The 21,146-nt window shown below is 55.2% G+C and overlaps 2 protein-coding genes across 2 annotated transcripts; both read left to right on the forward strand.

The window, feature by feature from the left end:
- Positions 1-940: 940 nt before the first annotated feature.
- PG998_008680 (uncharacterized protein) lies at positions 941-1,563 on the forward strand (the record flags this gene model as incomplete). The annotated part of the gene is made up of 2 exons (XM_066875496.1): positions 941-1,019; positions 1,421-1,563. The coding sequence occupies 2 exons, from the start codon at positions 941-943 to the stop codon at positions 1,561-1,563; spliced, it is 222 nt and encodes a 73-aa protein (XP_066731441.1).
- Positions 1,564-18,504: 16,941 nt separating this feature from the next.
- Positions 18,505-20,133, forward strand: PG998_008681 (uncharacterized protein; the record flags this gene model as incomplete). The annotated part of the gene is made up of 1 exon (XM_066875497.1): positions 18,505-20,133. The coding sequence occupies one exon, from the start codon at positions 18,505-18,507 to the stop codon at positions 20,131-20,133; it is 1,629 nt and encodes a 542-aa protein (XP_066731442.1).
- Between the last annotated feature and the right edge of the window lie 1,013 nt (positions 20,134-21,146).

A 21,146-nucleotide genomic window follows, 5' to 3' on the forward strand; every position in this document is an offset into this window, starting at 1 on the left:
TCAAAAGAAACACCCTAAAGAAAAGAAGCCATTGATGAAAAGGCAATGAGCTTCGAAGGGGGGATATATATATATAATCAATAATACCAGAGGAACGAGACGGGTCCTGGGTCCGGAGAGCGGGCGAGATATATAGATGAACGCTCGTGAGCGAGCAAGAGCCCTTGTGTGCGTGTGTGTGGTGTGTGGTATGTGTGTGTGTGTGCTTGTGTGTGTGTGTGCGGATATGCGTGATGTACACTTACTCCAAGGGTCGACGTGCGTCTCCATACGGACTTGCTTGGTATGATGGAGACCCATCAGCCGAACGGTCCATGGTTTGGACAGGCCCAGCACCACATCGTGACCTATACGGTTAGAGGGGATGCATGTATGTATTGCTTAGATCCAAACGTCCCAATAAATGACGAAGTCGACTAAAAGTAGTCCGGATGTCCACTCGACGGCCTGCAAGAGGTTGCAGTGTGTCTCTCTCCAGTGTGGGTGTGGGCGCGAGTTTGAGTGTCAGTCAGTTCCAGTCCAATGTGTGAGCGAGTGCAGCAGCGCAGTGCCTGCCAAATGGGCAAAATGGACGAGACAAGATGGACTGCGGGCTATGGATTGGGCTATGGGCCGATTTGATGTTGATACACTAACTAGGCCCTAGTCTGTTACGTACCTCCCCGACTATGCGCATGTACATGGCTGGGTATCGACCAGGGGCCTGTCAGTTGAAAAAAGCACGAGCACTGGAGGGCGGCAAAGATGGGGAAAGGTCCAAGATTGGAGCATGGATGGCGGCCGCCGTTACGAGGATGCGATGCTGGATGCCATAGGATGGGATGGGATAGGTGAAGATAGCGATTGTACATACAGGAGAGGCCGAGGTCTTGCTTGATTAGTCAATAATTTTCGAGCATCGAGCCATCCCTCGCCAGTCATATGTCCTGCCTCTCGAGGGATGGCCGTCGATGCTGAGCACTCATCGGATACGGATCGAATCGAAGCTCCTTGGAGGATTCATGTCTTCCCTATGTACAGTAAGTAAGCAAGTAGGCCGTTTAGTTGCGGTGGATAGGCTGTTGGATGGGTATACCTTGCCGACATGGAAGTGAGTTGAAAGCTGAGGGTCTCCCCTCCTTCTCCAGTAAAAAATTGCTAATATTTGGTCTACAACATCGGTACGCGCATAGTGCAATCCCTGTTTTGAACGGGAGGAATCGTAGGCATATCCATCAACATCCAGGAATCCAAGTGAAGATGGAAGAGTACATACATGGTTGACAGAGAAGAGGGGTGGTGGGGTCGTCGGAATGCTAGACCAAGGGCTACTGGAGGGGCTACTACTGCACGGCCGGGGTTCTCAGTAAATGAAGCGGCGGCTGGGGCTAGGTTTAGGTTAGTTGCACTGAAGGACTGACTGACTACTGACTGGATCTAGTCGCTAAGGACGCTGCGGTAGGCGGAAAACAGAAGAGGCCACAGGTACTTTTGTCCCTACAAGCCACGGCAGCGGCAGCAGCAGCAGCAACAGCAGCAGCAGCAGCAGCAGCAGCAGCAGCAGCAGCAACGGCAGCAGAGTAACACGAAGACGGAGTTGATGGGATGACGACCTGTCATGTCCCAGCCGGGTCATGTATACATATATCATATGGATTGGCACCGAGCGAGAGCGACTATACAAGTCGAGTACATGCTGACATGATGCGCAATGGGCGATGCTTGGAAGATCCCAGCTGCTAGGTAGGGAACTTGTAAAGGCCTCGTAGATTGAACTGCGACATTGATGCTACATCAGGTAACGTACTTTACCTTAAAACACGATCCATCTCCATATGTTCGTAACTTGCGCCGTTAACCTGCGCCGTTAGATGTCCCTGTCGTTGCATCCTACGCACACGCAGACAAAAACGCGCGCACACACACATTTGGATATTCTTAGCATGAACTTCATTATCCCAATCTTGACTTCACTGCATCAACGCCAATTTGCGCACAGCAACCTCGTAATCGTCTATGGACAGGTATGGAAGGGGGAGCCGACCTGGCCAGTCATTCATTCAGTCCTGCTCTCTCTGTGTTTTTTTTCTTTCTTTCTCTGCCATACAGTACGCGACGAACGTGGCAAGATGCTCATACTCGGCGTTTCCACTCCGTGCCCGCCCAATTACCCTAGATAACGGTTTTCGGTGGTGGGTTTCATTTCCTGAGACCCTTCTGGTTACCCAGTCACGATCGTCCAACCATCGAGCCATAATTGCAGACGGGACCCCCTGGTATTGGCCTGGACTGGACGCGTGCGCTTCGCATAACCAGCAGCCAGCCAGAGATCATTTCTCTTCGTGTTCAAGCGGCATGCCATACAATGTCAAATCAGCTTCGCGAGCCTTAGCTTTTGCACAGCCATGGCTCGCCTCGTGCCGTACAGTGCCGTGTCGCGCAATGCAGCGCAGCGCCGGCGCGCGTACCCAGAGAGAGAGAGGCGATTTGCCAGTCCAGCCTCCTTCCCTCGCAGCTAATGGCTATCGTGTGAGCACCGAAAAAAAAACAAATATTGCCGAGGGAGGGCCAATCAAAGCCCCCGTCCAGCTCATGGAGGAATTGGAGGCGATATTGTGGAGTAGAGGTAGGGCCTCGTCGCTCTGCTGGGTTCAGATCTCGGGGCGAAAAGCTGCTAGCTGCTAGGTCTCGCTAGCCTAGGAGGGGTCTTTCAGGCCTGTCTGTCGCTCCTCAGCCAACTGGACTGGACTCGCGCTTGGGGAGAGGGAAAAACTGGCCTGGCGTGCCTGGGTGGCACTGGTGGGCGGCTGGGCGGCTCGCAGAGGGGGTCACTCTCTGGCCTTTGCCTCCTATAGCGTCGATCTAGAGCCTCATGATGCCGCTGTTCTCCACGGCCTGGTGAGCACTCTCGGTGCGCTTCGTGATCCGAGTGTACGGGATCGCTCAGTAGTGCTTAGAGCCTATTTCCGTCCATGTTCGCGCCAGGCCTGAACGCCATCCCATAGGTCAGTCTGGACTGCTGCTGCTTGCTGCATTGCATTGCATTTCGTATCTGGCCGCCCCTCGCCTGCTTCACGACCGTGACTGCCGCCTCCCCATAAGTCGACGGGAGGTCTGCTGTAGGCACAGTAAGAATAGTAGCTATGTAAACAAGCCACAGGTCACAGGTCACAGGCCAGAGGCTCGACCGAGGAACCCGGCATGGTGAGAAATTAGATAGAGAGGGCAGTCCAGGGGTCTGTCTTTGTCTCCGGATTTCTCACCGAGCTAGCGAGAGCCTGTTCACCTTAGACCTGGCATTGGACATTAAGGTCTCCGAAAACTGCAAGGGACGCGATGAGCCAGAGGCCTTCTTGCGTGCCGTGCTCGCCCGCTTCTCCTGCGCACTGCATAAAAAGCAACAAGGTTAGCAACGCCCACATGCTGCCTAACAACCGTTGCAGACACTTGACATGTTGACATATATTGCATTGGCAACGGTTTTCAGGGTCTGTCGTGACCTCCAGGATGTCAGTCGGTACTAAAATGGATTTGCTCTACCTGCCCTAACAGCGCGCGGACGATGACATACCTACACACATGCCCCCATTTCATACCAGCTTGCATAAGCTTCATAGACTAGCCGGCCACGAACATCATCCCAGGTTGGTACTCACGATGTATACACTTGTTGTCCGGCGACAAACTCATTAGCCTGTATTTTCCGAATGCATGAAGGCTGCGTCTAGGTGGATCGTGTAGGTCATCGCCCATGGTAGGCCAGCGCCGCAGTACATTGTAGGGCATCGCAATGTACTGTTTAGCGCAGACCAGCTGAAAACAGGTTTTCCGAGCGACAGGACATAGCACTGCCAACTGCCTGCCACAAGCGCACAACTGGGTCTGACGACAGCGCGAAGATAACGGGATATTATTCGAACGTAATTGCATGTACCTACATGTTAATCACACGACAAACCCCGAGGCCCCCCATTCCCAGCTAACAGGTGCATCTTCCCGATGCGGCTGCTAATGTCTATCAATTCCTTTGCTCACGAATCACCTACCTATCTCGGTAGGATAATGTTGATGCTGCGGCTGCTGCTGCTACTACTACTACTGCTGCCGCCGAGTTGCGCTGTGCTCTTCGTGCTGCATAACGAACTATCCCTGGCCCTGCCGCCTACGAGGGTCGTCGGTGAAGACTTGCCCTTTCCAGCACGCAAACCCCGACAGGCCCCCTTCCAAGTCGGCGCATCGCCATCAGAAAGATGGTCCCGGGCTAGCTCGGCGACGAACGATCAATGGATGTGACGTTGGCACCCGCGCCATGCAGTACATTTGCTTATGTTACTTTTGACAGTGAATGAAATCTCAAGTTTGAGGATCTCCGTGCCCTGTCAGGACTTCATGCCGATGCTGCTGCATCCCCTCCTTCCATACCTGGTCACCTGCGAGACGGAAGGGTATAGCGCACCAAAGGGCCGAGCGGCCTATACTGCGCACTATACACATACTCGGCAGGACACGCGTCCGTGTTACCGTCGAGTAGCATTCTCGCCCGGCTGAACCAGCCGAGCGAGCACAGACGGTTGCATCGAAACATCAAAAACAACGGACGGAACCAGCAAGCATCTGGCATACATACATGTAACCTCAACCGAGTGGAACCTCATCACCGCATCAGGAAGAGGAAGCAGTCGGGACGGGATCGATTTCACAAGACAATGGTAAGTAGAGGAGGTAAGTAAGCGGAGCGAACCGGAAATGCACGCATTTCCAAGTCCAAACAGACAGACATCAGCAGGGGCGGGCGTGACATTAGATGAGGAATGAATGGCAAAGCCCGTATAGACAGACAGTTGCGAACCAGCAACCGTCGCTCCATTGCTGCTTTCCTTCTCGGCCCCGTTTTGATATGACAATTCGTCCTCACGTGAAATGAACGAATCCATAGCACAACGGCGAGTTCTCAATGGCCAAGGGCCTTGGGCCATTGACCAATAGTCTGCGATACCGGGTGGCGACCGGCGCCCGAACGCCCGCTCGGCACACCAACCAGACTCCAACCACAGCTTCGTTCACTTTGGAAACCCATAATATGTAGTATGCAGCCAGCCAGCCACAACCACAGCCAACCGCCGCCGCCCCCGCCCCCGTCTTCCCGTCCCAAAGTCCACGTAGGCAAAAAATGGAAAACAAACACGAACATCAAGTAAGCAAAAAGCACTAGCCAGGGCTGCTCTCTCCCTTATCTCGACGAATGGCTCGATAGACACCGGACGAGCCAAAGGGAAGTGTCTAAGAACGCGGAGTCGCCGGGGGGTGGTTGTCTGAGTTGTTCGTCGCCCACGCCGCACAGCAGCGGCCTTTTCTCCGACGACGCAGCGCAGAGTCAGAACATGCATGGGTGCATACCAGAATACATACACGTCTTTTGTCTCTCTCTTTCTCTCCCTGTGTCGCCCCTCCTTCCCCATTCTATCCACAATGCCCGTTACTGCACAAATCAACGGACGGCGTAAGAGGGGATCAGTATACGATGCCTACTTGATGGAAGATTGCCGTTGGATCGATTTCCTCGGGCCACCTGGAAGCGAACAGGAACCCTAAAACTAAAGGCTCCCTAACCACTTGGCGTGGGGCCTGGTCTCTCTCTCAATGGACCTCTCTTGGCTGTGGGAACGTCGAAATCCTGCAAGCATGCTGCAGCAGCACACAACAACAAACCAAGCCAACCAAGTGCACACAACCTGGGCCCTTGATGCAGTATACTGCAGGTTGCAGTGTCGAGAAACGGATGCGAGTCGAAGGGTGGTACGCAATCCCCCAATCCTCACGGATTGCTCGCGTTACAGCAATTGCGCAATTTTGATCTATTTTGAAAGGCATGATCGTCCTTGATCAACCGTGCATGGGCGTTGTTGCTTTCCAGATATGCCAGACCTACATTGCTTCTCAGCAGTGGCAGGATGGGTAGCATCAAGCTTAACCTCGAACATCCTCCAGATGCTGCTGCTGCTACTGCTGCAGCATCCTGTACCGCATCCTGGGCAGTCCAACGTGAAAGCGTGCCGCCAGTGGCCATGGCTCCCAGGGATCACAAGCTTCCCATGCAGGTGGCTCCTTTTGGAAACCCACCTCTCGAGAATCCCTACATGACTTTTAATTACCATGCATCGGCTAACATCGAGACTCAAGCAACATCCGTCTTGGAACCTCATTCCTTACGACGAGCCGCGTCCATGTGCATCACGATACCCAAACGAGTTGTAGGTAGGTAGGCATGCAAGTACTATCTGCTACCAGGTGTCGGGGATCGTCGTTGAGCCTTGCTATCGACAAGTCGTCGTCGGTATGTATTGCCATGTTGAATATGCAACGAAGTCCTCATTATACCTCCCCCAGCCTTAGTAGCAGTTGTATGGGGGGAGGAGATATCAGAACCTCAACCTTGCATCCCTTTACTTTCTCAAGTTTGCCAAGCCCGAGTCCGCGAACAGCAGCTCATCCCGCGCTATTTTCTATCAAAGGAACTTCCCAGACGCATATGCTGTCGAACGGGGCAGTCCTGTTGATGTGATTAGTACTCTTAGATGTGTGCGTGTGTGTGCGTATGTGTGCGTGTGTGTGTGTGTGTGTGCGCTTGTACGGCACATGCGTCTGTCTGGGTGCAGCGAGTCATTGATTCTCTCGATATATCGATTCTTCTTCATTCCTTCCCCTCTGCAAGGCACTCCAGAGGGGGGTCCGACAGGTGCTAGTCTGCAGGTTATGCAGCAACCAGATACACATGATGCATACTCTTCGTTCCCTTCAGCCTTCGATTCGATAAAGCCACGCAAGGCGCGCCTCAAAGCCTGTCAGTCATTGCTACGTAAGATAAGGTAGGAAGCCCTGGACAAGCGAGCTTCATTGGTGAGTGGCACCACCTGCTTATACCTCCCTCTCCCGACGTGCAGATACCGTAGTCTAGTACAAACTATTCCCCAATCGGCATACACGAAGTCCTGATATTGATGTTGGTGGTGGAAACTCGGGGCACTTGGCACATCAGTGCTGTCCTTACAGTAATGCTTACCCAGCCTGCCAACACTGCTAAAAACTCGAGATGCAAGAGGCACAGCAGGGGCCTAAAAGGCAGAGGCTGCCGCGCTGTGGAGAAAACCTCCAGGGCCCCGCATCAATGGGTTTTTCCCATTCTCTAGGCCTGTGACACTTGTTCAGCGCACCCCCACAGTGCCGCAACCAGACCAAAACAACCTGGCGAATTTGCAATACCGATCGTGCTTTGTGCTTGTCCCGATGGACGTGTCTGGTCGCGGCCAGTAGTGCCGTGCTGGACGAGGCAATCTCCGTTCCGTCACAGTCAGTCACGTTCTGGTGGGATGTGCGAACATCCCATCGGAGCAAAAGAGGGTACTGGACTGACAGCTGTCCAGTGCAGTTCGATTCAAACAACAGACATTTCCCATGGGACGACACACTGTCGAGGCCGAAGACCAATTTCGCCATCAGCCTACCTTAGCCAGCCCGTCACTGGCCACTCGCAGCGTCGGCGGCAATAAGGACTGCATGTCCGATGCATGAGTGAGCTCATCTTCCCCGTCTGTGTGGGAAACAGGCCCGGATTCAGCCAGATCGACGTGGCCAGAGACAGACGGAAAAAAGGTACTGCTCTCCAGACTACAGGCCGTGTCCGACGTCCTAGACCTGATTTGCCAAACGAGGACACTGCATTATGTACGCACGCATGTTGTTGTTACTGGAGTGTCTCTTTGCCATCACCACAAAGTGCTGGTCTCTTCCATTCCCCCAAGAACGGGGTAACCTGCATCTCGAGGAGGAGTATACCAACATGTATCAGCAAAGTATCTCCGCAGTCTGCAGTCCAGTCCACGGATATCCAATATTTTTTCCCCATCGATAGAATCGATACTTGCAGGGGTGGCCTGGACGTGGGTTTTGCGTAATCTCTCGAGCCAGTTTTGCCGAAACCACGGAATTCAACCGCCTAACCTTACATACGATCTCCGCCATCTCCCTCCTTGCCTAAGCAGAGTAGTCTAGGCCACGACAGTTGCACCACTACCGAACAATCGACCTGCATACTCAGGCGATCACGATCAAGCTTCCCGGACTTCGGAGTCGTCCAGGTTACCAACTACCACCATAAATTTGCTTCCTGCCGCTGCCGCTGCTGTGGCCCGTTCCCCAAGGACCCCTAATAAGCCGCAGGTTGCCCGGACACGACACTCCCTTTCGATATGAAGGATGTTACGCCCATCACGACAACACCTGCTTTTGACATATCAGACGCGCACGCCCCTTTAGATTAAACAGATGGGCTGTGTGTACAGACTGAAAGGGAAGTATGCTGCCGGTTTTCCTCCCCCTTCCCCCTTTGAGTGATGCGATGCAGACGGCACTTCGGGAAGCTCACTCACTTGCTTCATTGGGTAGCTTCGTTCCAAGCGCAACTCCCGCAACCTGCAACTCCAGGAAAACGTCCAGCCAAAAAGCTCAGACTACGGTCCACATGGCACGGCGGGAGACAGGGCTCGGAGGCGCAATCCCTCCTCCCCGGAGCGGGTGGGATCTGGGTGGTGACGCGCAGCCCATAGTGCCTCCCTGCGGCGAAAGCTGGATGAAGTCACGCCTGCCCTCCTCTGCCTCCTCCATGCCCGCCCGCCGCACCGTATTCCGAGCCAGTACGCATCGACATGCCCCCCTCCTCAGATAGCAGTAGCCCCAGACCAACAAGACCCTGTGCGACTAGAATGCTCAATTGGCATCATCATCGTCATCATAGCCCTTCGTGCATGTGCGGGGCAGGGATGTGATTTTTTGGGGTTTCCTTCAACTTCTCTCCTGTCCGTATATATTACGCGCGCTATATGAACAGATCTCCGTGGTAGGCTCGCTTCCATGCACTTCAAGAAAGCGGCTCATAACGTCACAGCACCCATCCATTCTTTCCCTTCTGCGTACCTTGAGTGATTCTCCTACCATTGTTGTTATATTATTATATTATTTTGAATTGGCATACACGCTAGCCCGGAAGGGCCTCATGATTCGCGTATTTGCCATTCTTCCCTGAAGATCGTTGTCGCCGTGGTGGACTCATCCATAAAGCCTTGGCTGGAGCTGCGGCAGCATATGACGACGATTCCATCTGGAATCTCCGCGATGCATGCAAGCTACTGTGCCTCGGGGATTTGACGCTACAGCCAGTTACAGTATGCAGTGTCCAGTGTGTGCGCGAAAGTATCCATAGTCGGCAGGTATGCCATTCGTGACACGTCAGAGGCTTGGTTTGTCGTTGGTGCCCCCCGTATCCTCCTCCTTCCGGAACGGCTGGCCGCGAATTCACGGAGCGGATACTTCCACCCCTCGTCAATGAACTGTCGCTGTTGTCAGTTCGAGGGGCCCCCACCGCCCTGCTTCAATTAGCGGAGGAGGCTAGGTCGCGAAAGAAAAAAAGTGTTGTTTATGAGCTGGCACTGGCCCTCTGGGGGTTGATTTGACGAGAGGCCAGGTTTCGTCGTCACGATGTGTGCAAACTGTCGTTTCCTGGCGAGCAAGCCATCATCATCCCTGCTTCCTTGCCCGTCCAATTTCTCTCAACGCCTACCGAGCGAGCTACACGCAGAGCTGGCATCTGTACCGCGGGAGGCTTGGCTCGAGGAAAGAGGAAAGAGGTCTGTCCGGCTGGAACGATTGCTGGTGACTCTTTTCCTGTACGGATGGGACCGCATGAGCCACCCCACGGTTTCGTCCCTGTGACGTCCCTCGGCGTTTGCCTCCGGAAGGAAAGAGAGCATCATGCTCGTCGCCTCGGCAATTTGAAAGGATCGCCGCATCTCCAAGTCCTGCGTGGTCGGGACAGCACGATCACATTGATCCGCGATGAGCCGCCAGCGCATGTCGGCTAGTCATGTCGCTGGATTTTCGGACGAGGCTCTCCGACAAGGCTCTCTCTCCTGACTATCATCCTCTTGCCCCACCCCTTTTGATGATGATGCTGCTGAAACCCAGGTCGTGAGCAACTATCTACATACGGCGTTATGATGATGATGATGATTGCGGAGGTTTTTCGCCTACCGAGCCGAGCCAATCGTCGACGACGTTACCCCATCCGCCGCCCGACGAGTTGGGAAAGTGTCTGTGACTGATCGGCGCCAGCCAGGGAGGGAGGGAGACCGGGCTTCGTAGGCGAGCGTCCTACATACTCTGCCCGCGTCAATCTTGCCCGCCTGGGGCCATCAACCCCGTCTGACCGCGTGACGTGACTGTCCTTGGTCGATCTCCATCCCCTTCCGGAAGGGAGAATCTCCGCTGACGCAGGAGCGCCAGATATTGACAGGCGCTACTTACATCCTGACCTGATGGGAATTGCTTCCGTGGCAGAGTGGTTGGTTGGCTGCTGATGATGCATGATAGCACCAAAGGAGGAAAAGGAGGAGCGGTGGGGTGCTCGTGACACCGATCGTCTACTGACTGACTGACTACTTTCTGCTGTTCATCTATCTGAGACGAAGGCTATGTCCGAGGGTGAAACGAGACTGCATGCAACTACCCAAGGAAGGGAGGACGAGGTGCGAAAGGGGGCGAGGGCAGGATACCGCCCGCCGGTTCCCCGTGTCGGCTCCTGGTTACTTGCAATGGTTCCCTGCTGCACGACATGGGCTCAGGCTTGGGGCAGAGATGGAAGATAGAAAGCACTTGGGGAGATGCTCCGTGTGGAATCGGGCACCCCGAAGCTCGACCTCGGCTCGGGTAGGCACTTTGATGGTGCGCGGGCTGCCTACCGTACCAACTGCATGTCAGTACGGTTAGGGACGTCGCTGGACACTCTGCTGGCTGGTTGGAGCTCTATCTGGGCGAGCTCTCTGGGGGCCAGTATGAGGCCCCCCCAGAGAGATCAGGACCGCTCTCATGCGTTTGCCCATACTGACTGAGCGCGAGAGATACGAGATAAACTCCGCCCCCCTGCCCTCCAGAGCGTCGAGGACGGCCCGGCACGGGATGGGCTAGGCTGAACAGGCTTGGGCGCATATGTCTGTCTACACAGAATCATGCCAGCCCTGAAACTCGTGAGCTATCCGCCGTCTCAGCGGACCCGACGTTGAGATATCGCTGGACTCCTTGTCTGCTGCTCACGTGCTCTATGCTTGGCCGCGCATGGAGATTGTTCCTTTCCGCACCCGCTGTCGTTACGTGGCAGTGGCCATGTTCTCTTCGGCGCAATGGCCACTTACGCGTACGGCTGCTATCCGGGGCCTAGGAGAGCCGACCACGGTATGAGGCAGACCGACTGGTCTCGATGTGCGTGCGTGCCGGCCCAGCCCGCGGCGGGGTTCTCGTCCATGCGCACTTGCCGCCGAGCCGCACAAGGACGGTCCAGGTCTGGTCCGGCGGGCTGCGGCGCCAGAGCGGTCGTCGGGGTAGCTCGACTTCTTCCTCGTCGTCGTCGTCGTCTCACCCAGCGATCGTGTAGCGGGACGCGAACGAGCCTGTAGCCGGACCCTCGGCTACCACGGCTCGTGAGACAGGCAGACGCCGATGATGAAGACGGACAATGTGAGGTCGGGGGGATAGTTGCGAGAGTATCATATATATCAGGTCTCTACATGGCCGTCTCTTCAGGGGAGGGGGCTGGGTTACTACCACGAGAGCGTTTTGAACAAACAGTACCATGCGTTTTGGCTCCTTGAGATTCCGCTCGTACCAACTGAGTTTGGGGTATGCGAGGAACCCCGGATTCTATTCCCCAGGGCATTGGAGAACGGTACCGCTATGAGATGGCTGGTTTAAACTCGGGGCGTGCAGATCTACGATGTCGTGTTTGACTCGTTTCGAGCGCGATGGCCGTCTCATTATTTCGCGCTGCCAGCTGCCACCTCGCCTTGAGTTGTCTGCAGGGACTGCCTGCTGTCTCATCTACGAGAGGGCTAGGAAGGGCTCGGGCACATATCTACGGTGATGGATTTGATACAAGAGGGCGCGATAGCCATCTTATTGTCTCATGAATCTGGCTGATGCCTCCTCGCTTGGTTTGTTATTCGAACGGGGAATTTACTTATCGTACGGGGCAAAGCACAATTCAGGGGACTCCCCGCGGGAAAGAAGAAGTTCGTTTCATGTCAACGACATTCCGCCTCGAAACGTTCTCTCTTTTCTGACACATTTCTCCATCTGTTTCCTGAAACGAAATGACAGGCTGAAACCGAAACGATGTTAAATCGCGAATTGTTTAACTGGATACGCAGATTTGAACCCATGAAGCTGGCTTACCAAACCCCTCAGTGGCACATCTCAGCGCGGCGATAAGCCTCACAATGACACGGCCGGGCCTTGCTGCGCCAAGGCTTCCAGGAGAAGGAAGTCGGCTGAACAATGGCTCGCGACGACGAGGCAAATGGCCCTCCAGCGCGATACGAAGCATGGTGGCGCGGCACGGTCATCGCCCAGTTAGATCCGAGCTTAGAGGGCTAACGGGAACCACTTGCGCAACTTCGCCCCCTCACAGCCTAGGAGCCGTCGCCTTCCCCCTCCCTAGGTGCGGGAACCGGACTCGATGTTCTGATTCGAGGCATGAGGTTTTCTCATGGTTAACCCGCGCGGCTGGGCGTTGAGCCGAAGACTAAGGGGAGAGCCATGTGAGCGCCCACCCGGTAGGTTGGTCGGCTAGCTCTCTAGCTTCCAGAAACCAAGCTTATCACGTAGCGCTGAATCACTTACATACGACGCCGGGGCCGGGGACGAGGAGAGGGATATATCACGCAAGCCACGGGACGGGGAGCGCACCTCTGCTCTACAGGCAACCTGCCTGCTAGTCTACCTGGTGTCAACTTATATGGCGCGCGACATACGTAAGCCCGTTGCACATTGGCATCGCACTTGGAATCAGGTAAGGTTGGCATCTGGGCCAAATAAGTTTGCATCACATACATGCACATATATATATGTGTATGCTTGTCGTCGATCCCAACGGCCGACGGGCGATGGATGGGGCGGGATGGTTAATGGCTCGTCCGGCGTTTCAGGGATCGGGGTGTCGGGGGCGTTATTTTTCTATTTGCCTCGTCGACCTACCTTTCCTGCACCTGACGTTGGGTGCTTGCAGATGCGGCGCAAGTGAAAGAAAAGAACATCCCCGCCGCTTGCCCGACGTGGGACCGAACACCACCGGTGCCTTGGCTCGCTCGCTCGCTCACCCCAAAAGAAGGACGCTTGATTGACTCTGCCTTGGGCTTACTAGAAAGAATCCTACGGCCCATCTGATCCTTGCGATTGGCTTCTCGGGAAACCAGACTATTGTACGTGCTACAGGCTAACCCCGTCGTTGGCGGTGCGACCGTTTTCCCAACGGCGCGGAGTCGACTTCAGATGAAAGACGCACGAAATGAGGCCATGTTGTTTGGTATGCCGGCCAGTCGTTGGCGCCATGTCATGCCCCTCCTGGCTGATGGCCACAATTCTGCCCTGGCATTCGTCACGAGGGATTGAAGTCCCTGTCGATCGCCCGGTCTCCGAGCCTTTTTGTTTCTTGTTTCGGGATTTTCGGATCGCTCACTCACTCACTCTCTATCTTTGTCTAAGCCGAGGCCGAGGCCAAGTCCAGATGTGCGGCCAAGAATTCCAGTTTGCGTCGTTGGGGGTTGGGGTTCATTTTTACCCCGCGGATCATCTGGGAAGGATTCTTTGGAATGGCCTGGGGCTGGGCTCGGCTGGCTGGGCAGAAGGCAGATGGAACGATATGTGAGCCTCCTTCCTCCGATGCTACCTTGGCGCTGCATGCTCTTTCTGCCTCGGAGTTTTGCCTTTTGGCCTGGAAACTCTGACCACGCAATCTGTTCGACATACCTACATACTGGGGGAAAAAAACATGAACTTACTTGACTTGACTTTACGGGAGAGGGCAGTGAGTGAGTGAGTGGGCTATTATTAGCAAGCTCAGCAGCCAGCACCACCTTTAGCTTGGGCTGAATTTCCGCTGCTTCAATGCAAATAAGGAGGTAGTTGAGAGCGGTGAATGTCGTAAGCCAAAAACAGCTGAAAAAAGACGAAGCGGCGAAACCGAACGAGTCGTTTTTTGCATGTGCATGTAACCTGACATCTAACCACCCCACCGACCGACGGCATGCGTCTTCTTGACGATGCATGAGCGACTGACTACAGTAACTGGCCCCGACATGGTTACGATTGAGTTACGGACGACTGCAAGGAAGAGTCGGACGGGGGTGGTTTCGAAGTATGCGCGGGCGAGGCTGGGAACCTTTTTTCTCGCTTCTTTCTTACTTGCTTGGCTGATACTTCTTTCACGTCTTTGACGCTACGCCGTCAGGCAAACGAGCCAGCGAGCGACGTACCGGAATCTGCATAGTCGATTGGATAGTCCGTCTCCGGGGAAGAGGCGGCGGCGCATTTGCTTACATCCGCCCACCCCTCCCCCCGGCTGTTTTCGCACACCGTTTCCTCACGAGACGTTCCTACGATGCCATGACAGCCAAGCAAACCCCTCACTTCAGCCCCTCAGCCGTTTGACATTGATGCAGACGTGCATTAACGCGTAATGCCACACGATTTGACTCGACATTGGACGATAAGACGCTGCTGACCGACAGAACTGGAGGCTAGAGATGGAGAAGAGGAGGGAATGGAGACGATAGGGGTGTTGTTGTTCGAAAAGATGGGCGCGCGGGCTCCTCCTTATCTTGCCTTGCTGTCGTCGCTGCTAGACAGCTGGCCCTACTATATGCATGCGATACAAGCGGTGTCATGTCACTAGCTGGCATGCAGACAGAAATACCCATACCCCGCGTCTCGGGGGAGAAGCCAGACATGAGAGACGCAAGCAAGCATAGTGCCGGCGGGAGACAGGCGACGGGCGAAAAAGGAAGCAGCCGTTTCTAATCCTACAACGAAGTCCCTTAAAAGCTATATGCGAGAACGGGCGGGGTTATGTATGTATGTATGAGTTCGGGACAGACACTTTTATTATCAGACATGAAGAAGTCAGTTGTGCCTGTGAAACATAGCACAACACAGCACAGCAGCAGCGGCCGGCGACAGGTTTGAGTTACCTCGACCACGGTTAGTTTCTTTTTGCGCGTTGCCCCTGGCGAGAGCGAAGAAAAGAAAAGAACAGGGGTGAGTGGTGAGTGGTGAATGATATGACAGGAGAGAGGGACAAAAGTGGCGACCCGGGAACGGTGAAGCGGGAGGCTGTGATTGGCAAGCACAGACGGAGGCCCCTTCGAATTGGGTGGGCGGTCGACGGGGAATCCACCAATCCCAACGGGCCCCAAGACGAAGTTCTAGACGAAAAGGCAGCGAGAAGACACAGGCTTGGACGTCCTTGGCCCCCGGACCAGTAGGCGCTGGCTGTTGGGTCGTGGGCAGGACCCGAGGTGGGCGGCGGCGGGCTTAGCTAACGCGTGGGGACTGTAATTGCTATACCTACATACAATGCATCATGTATCGAAGAGGGGACCCTGCCGTCGGGGAGCAGCAGATGGGCCTTCCGCCCAGACCGACGTTTTCTTTTCGTGCAATCGTTGCTTTTCTAACCTTAGATGCGAATGCAAGTGTTCCTTCTGTCGATCGCCAGTCACCCGCATCGTCTGTTCGCCCGGTCGGTCTGGATATGCCCCATTCCATTCTTTGGCCGTCGTGGTCGACCTGAGCTGAAGCTGAGGAGAGGAGAAAGCCCGAGAGACTGCCACCGTACTATAAGGCTGACGAGATGAGTGAGGGCGTGACCAGCTACATAGCCCCGATAGAGGGGACTGGCTGCGCTGATTACGACTCTGCTAATCCTTAGTCAATACTCGTAACTGCTAGGCAATACGAACCGTGAAATTGATGTAATAGATGTAATAGACCATCAATAGAGAGGACGCGACGACTTGAGTCGAGCATCTCTCTAATTGCCCTGGAATTACGGTGTAAATTGAACCAATCTCCCCGCTCATCTGCATTTCCCGCCGCCCGCCAATCCGAAAATCGATCAATCAAATCAGTCAATCCATCGTGAGCTGGCCCGTCCAGCTGGGTCGTTCGTCTTTTTCCCAATAGCGTGTCCGCCTCCGATCTCGAACGATTTCGGCTACTTCCAGCCCTGGGATTGGGCCTCGCTCTCTCTCTCTTTCTCTCGCTGACAACACACACACAGACACCACACCACATAACTCGCGACCAGCACACCACTTCACCTCTTGTTTCCCCATTCCGCACCCCTTGCACCTTGTCCGCTCTAGTAGTAGTCGCATACCATGTCCGTTTTCAGAAGGTGTGATCTGATCCGATCCCATCAGCTCTAGACCCCCGTTCTTATCCTCCCACCCCGCACGTGTGTATTCATTGGACCGCACCCAGCCAAGGCCAAGCACCTGCTCGTCCATCCCTTATCCCTTCTTGCGGGTGCTGAAAGGAGCAGGTGAGTGAGGCTGAAGCTAGAGTTAGTTAGTATGTATGTATGTAGGCATGTACAGTAGTGGTGATTCGTGTGCAGCGCAGTGCAGTTCAGCGCAGCGTCCTTCTTTCTTTCGTTCTATTTGCGTACGGAATAGTGCCTGGCTAGATGCTTAGGGCAGGCGAGGGGTGTAATTCAATTCACTGCCACATGCATGCCAGTCCGTGGCAGCGTGTGAAAGGAAAGGCTGACGGGCTGAATGAATGAATGGAAATAGCCCGTCTCGTTCTTGGTCCCCTGGCTAGCTTTGTAGGCTTGGAGTGGTAGTTGATCAATAGGTAGCTCTGCGGGCTTTCACTACCTCGCTACACCAACCTTCTAGTCAGTTTTGGCTTTTCTGGGGAGGCTTGGGAGAAACCAGAGAGTTTTTCTATTCCTGTGTCTCATCGCATCGTCAAGGAGAAAACCCAAAGCCCCCGACGTTTGGTCCGTCGTCGTCGTCTCTTCCTTTTCGTCTCACGTCTCTCACTCCCTCGCCCACGCTCACGCTCGCACTCACACTCACACATCCGCCGTCCGCCTGTGTTACTGCTTACTCAAAGCATCCCGACCCCCCTCAGCCAGAGAGAGAGAGAGAGGGCCAAGAGAGCGGGGAGTAACCTAGCAGCAGCAGCAGCAGTAGACTCATTACGAGCAAACATTAGCACACCCATCCCGCATATCACTCATCTACCCGTACCCGTGCCCTCTCCCTCCATTCATCCTATCTGACACAGACGCACACATACCCGGCGCACGCACTTCCCGCACAGCCAGCTCGCATATGAAATATACCTACATGCAACCATAGAGTAGAGGCCTTCGTCTCGTATCGTACAGGGTCGTCGTCTAGGAGAGCCCAGAGCCAGCAGCAGCCAGGGTGCGTAATCCTCTTATCATCCGCCGTCTTGGAACTCTTGGACTTTTGGCTGTTCTTCTCTCTGTCTCTTCCCCCTCCACTTCTCCACCTCCACACTTTGGGTATGCCGCAATATCCGACTCCCTGTTGTTATTACTACCGCCTGTCTCTCTCTATCTGCGACCGCCGGCTTGTCGCTACCGCTGCCGCTGCCGCTACCTGCCAGTGCCAGTACCAGGCTACCACTGCTCCCATCATCGGCCGTCGCCCAAAACTTGGAAACAGTCCCATTCAATTTTCCATTTCATCATAGGCCGTCCTTGTTGTTAGTTTCAGTTCGGAAACTAAACAAACCTGCATACAGGAAACAGAAAAAACAACATATACTGCTACTACAACTACTCCTGCAACTCGCCATATAGTCTTTTTTTGCATCATCATCGTCATTACCGGCGCCATCATCATTCCAAACCTTTTACCTCTTTTTCCTCTCGCTAGATGAAAATCGGAACGTAGTAGCAAGGGAAGAAGCTGAGGCCACCCTATCCATCCAACCACCCCCGTCGCTTTGCTCGACCAGCGCCCCGTCTACCCTGGTTTTCTCTCCTGCCGGGGGTTGTCTTCTCATTTTCCGTCTTCCCTCTCTGTCTCTTGCTCGCTCGCTCAGTTACCGCCCCAAAATTGCGGTTGGCACCTGCGCTGCCAATAGTCCGGCCCAGCCGAAATCAGTTCCATTGTACGCGACTGAACCCACCGAGTTGATCCCAATGTGTGCATTTCGGTGACAGGCCCCTCTGGCTTGTCCTGCGCGCGAGCGGTACCTCTAGCCCCCAGCAGCAGCAGCGGTCCCAAGGCCCCAAGGGCCCCCTTTTTGCCAGAGCTCCGCCGGATTTCTTCCAGAAAGGAGAAAGAAGGACAGTGTGTGGCTCTGCTGCGTGGTTGCATCTCGTGATCGACCCGTTTCCGAAGGGGGTGGAGGCAATCTCGCTCTCTCTTGCTGCAGACAATATAAAGACACGGCTCTGGGCCGCCGCGACCAGTTCCCATTCCCGGCTCGGACTTACCACCACGACGACGCCGGCAGCCGCGACGCGATTTCGACACGATAACCCATCTTGCAACCTGAACGGCAGCTGGATTGCGTTGTTGCGTGCGTGTCTCCCATTATTTGATTGACTCTTAGCATTTTGTTCTCGACGTTGTTGTGCCTGTTCCAACAACCGCCAAAATGACTTCAGTTCAGAGCTTCGGTGGCTTGCGGTCCATCCGGTCCAGTGAGAAGATACATAAGCCCCGGAGTAGCAAAGTGGTGAAGCCGATCCTAAAGAAACTGTCTCAATCGCAGTCGGAAAAGAACTCGTTGGATCTGGACCGTGGCTGGGATGAGCAAGACGAGCAATTTCGCAATCAAGGTTGGAGCGGTGCCTGGGATGCAGGCGCAGACGGTGCCTTTTACGCGACAGGCGGCGGCAATCGAGCAGTTTCCTCCAAAGACGTCACATTTGCCCTGGGCTCCGACCCGTTAAATGGGCCGGTTGCCATGACGAGGAAATACCACAACCACAACCACTCCCGCTCCATCAGCGGTGCCAGCCACGTCTCGGTAGCAACTTCTGGGAGCGGCAGCGCCGTGGGCCTCGGTGTTCCTGCTGGTGCGGTGGGTGCCTCTGGCAGCAGCTCGGTTGCACCGCGCACCTTCGTCCACCCCTTCCAGCAGATCCCGCGAACCGCGACCCCTCCGATCTCCTACGCCAACTCGCTGGCCTCGTCATACGTCGACAACCGCGACTACTCACCCACCATCACCGAGGACGAGGACTACAGCTCGGCCAACTACGACCTCGCCGACCCCACCACCAGCCACATCAGCCTGCATCATTATAACAACAGCAGTAGCATGACCAACATCCAGTATCGCCAGCAGCAACTACTCCAACAAACGCAAGCACCTACGAGCAACCCCAGTTCCCGCTCGCAACCTAGCCTGGTCAGCTCCCGACCTTCACTTGCGACTCACCGCACCGCCTCATACACCGACGCCGCCAACTCACACCCCTCGTCCCTGCGCATCAACACCACGGCCGCACGATCAATACCTGCGCAGTCGTCGCGGCTCGCCAATGTTTCGAGCCAAACCGACCTCAACGCGGAACCGAGCAACTACTCGCCCTCGCACCCGCCTCTGCAAAAGTTCTCGTCGCCGTCGAGCACCGTGTCCAGCTCCATCTCGCCCGTCATGCGCTCGTCGTTCGAGGCCGTCAACTTCCCCCGGCTGCGCGCCAAGTCGGACCTCGACACGGCGACGCGGCAGGACCACCTGCGCGAGGCGCGGCGCAAGTTCGAGGCGCGCGAGCAGGCCAAGGAGGAGAAGTACGCGCGCGAGCAGATCAAGCGGCGCGAGCGCGAGGACAACAAGCGCGCGCTCGAGGCGGAGAAGCAGGCCAAGGCGCAGCGCAAGGAGCGCGAGGCCGCCCGCCAGCGCCTCGAGGCCGCCGAGCTCGCCGAGGCCGCGCTGCCGCACAACAAGCAGCACACGCGCAAGACCAGCGGCACCAGCAGCAGCGGCCGGCCCAGCATGTCGCGCCTGCGCAGCAGCCACCGCGCCGGCGGCGGCGCCTCGCAGCAGCTCCTGCAGCCGACCAGCGACCCCGAGAAGTTCGGCAGCGGCAACTACGAGAGCATGGAGACGCGCACCCCGCCCGCCTTCGGGCAGCGCGCCGGCACCGCGCGCGCGGCCAGTTACGAGGCGCCCAGGCGCTCCCACACGGCCAAGCGCAAGACCCACGGCGCCTGGACCGTCTTCATCCTCTGGCTGCGGACCCGGCTCCTGCGGCTCAAGACGAGCCACAACCAATAGAAAAAACCAAAAAACCAAAACCTCTTTGGGTCGTATCCAGAACGCGAGAACATGGATACGACCAAAGCCCTGGCAGGTCTGGTAAGCCCAGTCGGCGATTACTTGGCTCTCCTTTTCCAAGGGGGGTCATCTCATCGGCGGCTCGGGCTACCGGACGGCGACTTTTCCTTTGTGGCGAATTAGCTACTGGCAATTAGCTACAACCCCCCTATAAACCCACCGTCATACATACATACATGCATATACACGACAGACACCTAGCAGTGGCCCCCAAGAGGGGAGATCGATGTAACCCTGCAGCAGAGCTGCAACTTCAGCGAAGCACGAAAGAGAGAGAGAAGAGGAGCGATCAGATCGGCAGTTGACGCACATACATATTTTCAAGGGGACGAAGAGAGAGAGGCAGTTGAGAAACGACCCAATCATCTTTCGACAGCAGCACGGCAAATACCCTGGATACACCGATCGTCATTCGTCATTCATCATCTTTGCGAAGGAGTTTTTCACGGGCAGGCATTTTTTCCACATTTCTCCGCGCACCTGGTATGGTTTTCTTTCTTGGGGAGAAGAAACAGAACATTCGCACGCCTCCATTGACCTCATGATGACTACTTTCACGGCCTTTACACACCCACACATACTTTGACATCAATTCATGCTTGCTTTTGCAAATCCCAGCATGCATTGCGTTCGGTGGAGATACTTTCACGACCCCGTTTGGAATCAAGAATCAACGGCGCATTTTTCGCACAAACCCCACCACCACACATTACATTCCTCACGCTGGAGACGGTCAGCGCAGGACAATCAACCAACGGCGTTCTTCACAAGGGTTGCTTTTTATTTTGACAAGCGAGCATTTTCAACTCGCATAAGCTTTTGGTGTTTTTGGTCTTATTTTTCCTCCGAACCGAAGGGTATACAGGATACGGCTCGGGACCCCCTCCGCAAGAGAGGGGGCGCGTAAAGGAGTAAAGGGGTGGGAAGCATCATTGATTTCTCGCCAAACCAAA

This window comes from Apiospora kogelbergensis, assembly GCF_038363985.1.
Source record: "Apiospora kogelbergensis strain CBS 113332 chromosome Unknown utg000005l_segment0_segment0, whole genome shotgun sequence".
Lineage (NCBI taxonomy): Eukaryota > Fungi > Ascomycota > Sordariomycetes > Amphisphaeriales > Apiosporaceae > Apiospora > Apiospora kogelbergensis.